This window comes from Scylla paramamosain, chromosome 18 (assembly GCF_035594125.1).
Source record: "Scylla paramamosain isolate STU-SP2022 chromosome 18, ASM3559412v1, whole genome shotgun sequence".
Taxonomy (NCBI): Eukaryota; Metazoa; Arthropoda; class Malacostraca; order Decapoda; family Portunidae; genus Scylla; species Scylla paramamosain.
Window position 1 is genome coordinate 2650001 of NC_087168.1, and position 7500 is coordinate 2657500.

At 38.2% G+C, this 7500-nt stretch overlaps 2 protein-coding genes across 8 annotated transcripts in view; one reads left to right on the plus strand and one right to left on the minus strand.

Annotated features, from left to right (window-relative positions):
- The window catches only part of LOC135108998 (NADPH oxidase 4-like), a 120062-nt gene extending 116243 nt beyond the window's left edge, over window positions 1-3819 (plus strand). The window contains exon 18 of the mRNA XM_064019948.1: window positions 3688-3819. The gene's annotated coding sequence lies outside the window, so the exon portion shown is untranslated. The remainder of the gene's footprint in view (window positions 1-3687) is intronic.
- The window catches only part of LOC135108997 (mucin-2-like), a 35898-nt gene that overhangs the window by 22002 nt on the left and 6396 nt on the right, over window positions 1-7500 (minus strand). For 4 of the 7 annotated variants that reach the window (XM_064019938.1, XM_064019934.1, XM_064019936.1 and 1 more), the window contains exons 2-3: window positions 1438-1497; window positions 933-978 (exon numbers count right to left, since the gene is read on the minus strand). In XM_064019938.1, coding sequence (XP_063876008.1) covers window positions 933-978; window positions 1438-1481 — 90 coding nt within the window. In that variant the 5' untranslated portion in view covers window positions 1482-1497. Of the gene's footprint in view, window positions 1-932; window positions 979-1437; window positions 1498-1777; window positions 1799-3732; window positions 3874-7500 lie in introns of those variants that run through there. The other 3 variants (XM_064019937.1, XM_064019935.1, XM_064019939.1) reach the window with 2 other exon arrangements.

The window sequence follows — 7500 nt, forward strand, 5'->3', positions numbered from 1 at the left end:
AAGCACCAGAATCAGTGCTCAAATAAATGAATGGATAGATGAATTAACTGACAGGTAAACAGATATATAAACACACACACAGACATGGATTGACTAATAGATTAACTGATGTGTGTGTGTGTGTGTGTGTGTGTGTGTGTGTGTGTGTGTGTGTGTGTGTGTGTGTGTGTGTGTGTGTGTGTGTGTGTGTGTGTGTGTGTGTGTGTGTGTGTGTGTGTGTGTGTGTGTGTGTGTGTGTGTGTGTGTGTGTGTGTGTGTGTGTGTGTGTGTGTGTGTGTGTGCACGCATGTATAAGAAAACTAACCTCCTGTTCAATGACTAGGGAAAAACTTCTATAAAATTAATAATATAAATACATGAAAACCCTCCTATTGCAGCCACCCCTTTGAAAGACAGAGAGAGAGAGATGGACCAATAATTTCTTGTATCCATGATTTAATGTATTACTGCTTTCACTTCTGGAGCAACAAGAAGCCAATAAGCACACTCTAATGGCAAGCCTACAGTAACATGCAAGTGAACTCAGCACAAATGATAACTGCAACACTTGTGATGATGATGTGGCAAATTGGAGGCAGTTGGTGAAGGGAACACAGGCTGAGGAGCAAGTACTGTATCCATGACTAGCTTCAGTTATTATTATTATTATATTCCTCTGAAGAAGTAACTGCAAATCTAATCAGGAATAAAGCACTCATTCATCAACTCATGTTCCTTCACATACCACTCCAACACTTCTTAATAATTCAACACAATGTCAGCATTTCATAAAATTGGAAAAATATCACAAGAACACTTCAAAATATTAAGACATAATAACTCTAAGGTGTTTGTTTTATCTTCGACTAATTACAATAAGTAAATTTACTGTTATAGACTGAGACTCAACAAAATTAATCAAAGAGACAAGAATCCACGAATGAACAACTTACTGAGCCAGGTAGAGTTTCTAGGAAGGTTTCAAGTGCATGGGGATCTCTGCAAAAGATATCAAGAAAACCATTAGAATATATCACTTGATATTTAAATTCTAAACTTGCAATATACTACCTAATACAACTCTGACTTTGAAAAACATGTATGCTTTCACAAATAACTCATCAAAGAACTAAATCTTGACATACAATGAAAAGAACCACTACCAGCTAAGACCTATAGCTTTGGCTGATGTATTACTGCAGCATGAATGTAGGTGAGAAGCCCTACCCACTCCCTTCCTAAAGGACACAGCTAAGTTTCAAACCCATAATTCAAAGCAACCTTTACAATAATTGTTAAAAGTTATCCCCACAACTTCAAACCTTACACCATGGCTAGCATTACCACAACAACTTTACACTGTGAGTAACTAACATTACCACACTAACATTCAACATTTCTCACCATTCTCTCTCACTGGAAAGGACTCCCTCACACAAGAACAGCAACAAAACTCACCCTATTACGTCAAGAAGTCTCTGTTTCTGGCCATCATCATCCATTGCAAGCTAGACATGACTGAAATATAGACAATCAAAATATAAGCATAACCAAAGCAACAGATTTCTGGTGCCCTACAAGAATTTTGTTTGTAAATTAAAATACATAACCTTTCTTGGGATACACAAGGAACATAACAAGGAGCACAAGTGACATAACAAGGACCATAATGGATGTAGTACTGGGAAAGCTCTAACCTTGTATAAGGAATGCATGAAAAAGCTGGTAACTGGTGAACTATTTTGACACCATAGAAAAGTGTCAATCTTCAAGTAAAAGAAAACAAACTGACACGCACCGTTTTGCATTTTCATCACTTAGGTTTGTACCAGGTTAGTTTTTTTCTCAAGAGTACACAAGATTCTTAGGGTTAGTAATCTGGAAAGAACTTGATAGAAAAAAAAAGAGCACACAAGAACAGTAGGCTAGTAGACAACTGGAACAGACTCGGTAATCATGGTGGTAAACTCGAGTCAATAGGGAGCTTGATAAATCAGTGTTTAAGGATGGCGAGTGGGTACAGTGGTAAATTCGAGTCAATAGGGAGCTTGATAAATCAGTGTTTAAGGATGGCGAGTGGGTACAAGATTAAACAGGGACTGCCACACATAGGCCGGCTGGCTTCTTACATCTTCCCTAGTGTTATGTTCTCTCTCCCTGCATTATGGAAAACACTGCAGTCCTTCATCTATAGTAATACAAGATAGAGACTGCACAAGAATGTATGACACTTTTGGACTGACTGACTGGCTTTTGTACAACCACAGCAAAGAGATCATGTGACTCCAGGAACTTGGGAAGATGTGGCCCAGACGTGATGTGATCTACCAAATCTGACTGACCACCATTAGGTCATATTAGGTTGTTTTTTTTCTAAACAGAATCAAGCCCTGATGTGTGAACATCAAGAGGCATCACCATCCACACTGTAGCCTCTGACCATCTGGCAGGGAGTAATTAGGAGGTATGGAGAGGAGTTGTGGTTTTTCAACCTGGCAGGGGTGGCAGATGAGCAACTCTGCCTTTCTCTTTGTGTGTGTATTTACCTTGTTGTATTTACCTAGCTGTGGTTTACAGGAGGGGAGTAATCTCATAGTATCCTGTCTCTATGTCTATCTAGTTTGGTCTTAAAAGCACTGACAGTTTCGGCACTGACAACGTCTTCACTGAGTTCATTCCATTTGTTCACACTTCTGTGAGAAAAGCTATACTTCTTAATGTCTCTTCTACAGTTAACTTTCTTCAACTTCTTATTGTGCCCCTTTGTACTGTGTGTCTAAATTTATAAAACTTTCTTTGTCCACATTTTCCATGCCATTTATCATTCTATAGATGTTTATTAAATCTCCTCTCTCTCTCCTGTGTGTGTGTGTGTGTGTGTGTGTGTGTGTGTGTGTGTGTGTGTGTGTGTGTGTGTGTGTGTGTGTGTGTGTGTGTGTGTGTGTGTGTGTGTGTGTGTGTGTGTGTTTTCTTACCTAAATGTATTCTTACAGGATTGAGTCTAGTTCATGATGTGATGTCTTTTAAAAGCTAATCTGTCATATTTATCTTTAAAGCTGTGAATGCTCCTTGCACACACAACTTTGTTGGTCAGTGTGTGTGTGTGTGTGTGTGTGTGTGTGTGTGTGTGTGTGTGTGTGTGTGTGTGTGTGTGTGTGTGTGTGTGTGTGTGTGTGTGTGTTTTTACCTAGTTGTGACATATAGGAAGAGAGCTATGCTTGTGTGTGTCAATTCAATGTGTGTGTGTGTGTGTGTGTGTGTGTGTGTGTGTGTGTGTGTGTGTGTGTGTGTGTGTGTGTGTGTGTGTGTGTGTGTGTGTGTGTGTGTGTGTGTGTGTGTGTGTGTGTGTGTGTGTGTGTGTGTGTGTGTGTATTACACAGTAAGTGTTTGTTCTAAAAGACCACAAAATACTTGAGACAAATTTTGAGATATAATCAATGTCTGGTATAAATGTGCAGATACTTTCAAGTCAAAACTGAGAACTTGAACAAGTGATATGCACAATCAATTTAAAATATGATCATAAAATTTTACAATTATGGTATTTGATAACCATTGAACCATATCACTGCAAGAATTCTGCCAACTAAGCTTATTTCCTACTCATAATATTCACACCCCCTCCCATTATGAAACTGTACCTACTAACTTAAAAGGAAGAAAATTACCATCTTTTCATTCAGTGGTTTCTTTTACATGACATTTCAGACCAGACCTTCACACACAAACCATGCGCCACACACTCATGCACACCTGACTTGAGTGAGGCAGGGATTATGACATCATGGAGAATGTGGTGCACTTAAGCCCTCAGGTAATGCTGTACTGAGCCAACACAAGGAGGTGGCTGGGTACGAGGAGGAGGTCACAGGTGCTTTCACTCTGAAGTAAAATATGACAGGCAATACTTTGGATAGCTACTTCAGATAGGTGGAAAAAGGTAGGTAAATATGTTTTATGTAGGCACTGCCATGTGTAGGCTTGATGGCTTCTTGTAGCTTCCCTTATTTTCTTAATGTTTTTATGTTCTAGTACTAATCCCACAAGTTAATGTATGTATACACTTTAAGTTGAAGTTTAGGGCACAGAGTTTGCATAAATAAATATAACAAAACAAAATGCATTTCTATCCTTTTAATATACACTTGATGTAGCACAAACATCTTCAATCATTACTCTTTATTGCATTCCTGTTGTGCTTATTCGTGCCACCTCACTGTCTTGCTTCCAGGCTTTCATCAACGCCTCATTGCACCAGGCTTAACTTGTGTCGCCTTGCCAAGTGTGCTTTCTGAGCCTCAAGGCATCATCAGCACTGCACTCGAGATACAGCTACATTCGTGATCTAGTGGCCTTGAGTTCTTGTAAACCAGTGATGTGACGCCAAGCAAGGAAACTGATCATCCATACCCCATATTTTGAAATGCTTTGGACTCTTACAGGAACTGTCTTTCAAAACCCAGAGAGATATGTTGCTTTCTCATGGGTATTTTTCCATTAATTGTCTACAATACTTAACATTAGAAATCACAAAAACACCACTAAAAATGCCAGTTTATGTGTATGTTCTTTTAGGGACTGCTACATCCAGGCCTGTTCATTTCCTGTAACTGTTACATATGTTCAGAACCTTTCACTGCAGCCCTTATTAACTCTCAGAATGCAGTGGTTGTCTTATTCTTTTATTTAGACTGCAATCACTTGATTTAATAAGGTTCAGGGTTGCTGTCTTAAAATCAGTGAGCTGTGTGTTGTGTCTAGCAAAATTCTCGGTCTAAAAGTGTCTAGTTTCGTGCAGTTTTGAGCTAAAATGGACTAAACTGTTCCAAGATGCCAACCAGATTTTGAGGGCTGTTGAGATAAGATGCCAGAATGTTAGAGAATATGATCCCCACTCCTAATGTACTTTAATAACACAGTCCAGTTAGGACCTACAAGTAGATCGCTGTTGAAAATCTATTTGTGTAATTCTTGGTGATCAGTTATGGTTATGAGCTAGGCTTGATAGGATAGGTTAGGGTTGGTTAGGATAGTTAGGTTAGGTTTGGTAAGGTTAGTTTTTGGATGGATAAAGGTAAGTTAAGTTAGGATAGGTTATGTTGTTAGGTTAGTTTTTGTTAGGTGTGCTCAGAACAGATAAGGGGTAAGTTAAGTAAGGTTGGACTGTGTTGTTGGATTGGGTTGGAGCAGGTTAGACTGTAGTGGCCAAGCTGGTTAAACTTCACATTTATTTCTAGGGAATAGGTAATGAACTTAATATGATGACAGATTCAGCATAAAGGATCTCTCTCTCTCTCTCTCTCTCTCTCTCTCTCTCTCTCTCTCTCTCTCTCTCTCTCTCTCTCTCTCTCACTATAAGCATGGCCAGTACTCTGAAACATTTTCTAAGCGTGCTTTTTCCTATTGATGATGCAGAATTCTTGTTAAACTACTTCTTAGATCATGAAAACTCTTGAAAACTTTCTCTACTTTCACTACTACTATGTTAAAAGTTCCACTGCTTTTTAGTACTACTACTACTACTACTACTACTACTAATACTACTGCTACCATTATCACTCAGTAAATAATAATAATAATAATAATAACAATAATAATAATAATGATAATAATAATAATAATAATAATAATAATAATAATAATAATAATAATAATAATAATAATATCCATTTCCAAAAATTCTCTCTCTCTCTCTCTCTCTCTCTCTCTCTCTCTCTCTCTCTCTCTCTCTCTCTCTCTCTCTCTCATCCATTACACCATACTCATAACACTTTCTTTCCTTTTCTGCCGATAATAAAAATGACTGTCTTACTTCCCCTCCTTACAGTTCCTACATAATTTCCTTCGTTCCTTCCTCCTTTTGTACACCTTTCCGTTCCTCCTAACTCGTTTCTTTCACTCGTTCCTTTCTTTCTCCTGGTTTTCATTTCCATCAAGTCGTTTCCTTCACTCTTCCTTCTAAACTGCACCAAAGTTAAGAAGTCCTTAATTTTCATTATCTATTTAGAAGTTTAAGAAAAAAAATGTAAGAAGAAAGAGACTAAAAGAAAATAGGAATAGAAAAAAAATACAAAAGGGCAGAAAAATGGAAAAAATCGAAAAAATTAACGAGAAAGGCAAGAAACAGGGAAAAGGTAAAGTGGAAAGAACAAAAACAACGGGAAAAATAATTTAAAAAAAATGGATCAAGAAAAAAAGTAACTGGAAAAAAAGAGCAAGAAAAAAGGGAGAGGAAAGAATATAGAAAAAAAATCAAAAGAACAACACAGCAGGCAAATTTGACATAAAAAAATGGAACAGACAATAAGAGAGAGAGAGAGAGAGAGAGAGAGAGAGAGAGAGGTAAACACACTTGTTGAAATGTGGGTGCTCGATAGGCAAAATTTACTCAGTCTTCGGGCCATATTCTGAAACTTCTCTGCGCCACAACATTACTTGCAGAAGGCTCTAGTTAAAGTTACACGGATTTCTAAGAGTTTGTACGGCTCTAGTGAACTATTAACTACATTTCTACATTATTAACATGAGAAACACATTCGAGAACATGGCTAATCATGTTTATAGCCTTTGAAAACAGTCATTGTGAGAGAGCAAAGCATTTCAGAATTATTAGCGATATTTCTTCATTATGAACAGAAAAACACTCTTGAGAACCAGGCTAATCACCTATGTGGCCTTTGAAAATAATAGTAGTGAGATTTTTTTTTTTCTTTTTCTTTCTGTCCGAGCCTCGCGTCTGGCAGCGCTGCCCCACTCCACTTTCCTGTTACGTAATACTGTAACTGCTCCAGGAAAACACCGCCATAAATAGCCAGTGCACCTTTGAATGTTTGTTGCATGAGTAAATAATAAAAGAAAACTGCAATGTGAAAATTTGCGCTCTCTAGATTGTTGCACGGAGATAGTAATGGTAACGTTCCGGTTGATGATGCTGACGCTGATGCTGCTGCTGATGATGATACTATTTATAAGATTGTCGATCCATTTCTCAAACGGGACTGAATCAATCTCTCTCTCTCTCTCTCTCTCTCTCTCTCTCTCTCTCTCTCTCTCTCTCTCTCTCTCTCTCTCTCTCTCTCTCTGATGTTGCAGCGCAAAGCCTTCGATTCCCTCATTCGTGTTTTCATAATTCTAAAGATAATTTAACAGGCTCTAGTGAGAATAATCCGAGTTTTCAACAGTTTACAAGGCAGGTAATTGTTAAACAAGGATTCTATACCAACAATGAAAAGAAATAAAACCCTCTAAAAGCCAGACTGCTCATCTGTAGCATCTGAAAATAAGCCTTTATAATGCAACAGAGCATTTAACAACACGAGACCATGTCGGGAAAAATATATATTCGCGTGACAAGTAAATACTGATGGAATGGCTGGGGATGCGATGCGATGTGTTGTGGTGCGGTGGTACGTAGTGATAGGAGTGATGAGAGAGCAATCACTAACCAACAAGTCACTACAACTAACCTTTATCTCATCACAGTAACAGATATGGCGGGCCTTTTACGTGGTGACAAAAAAA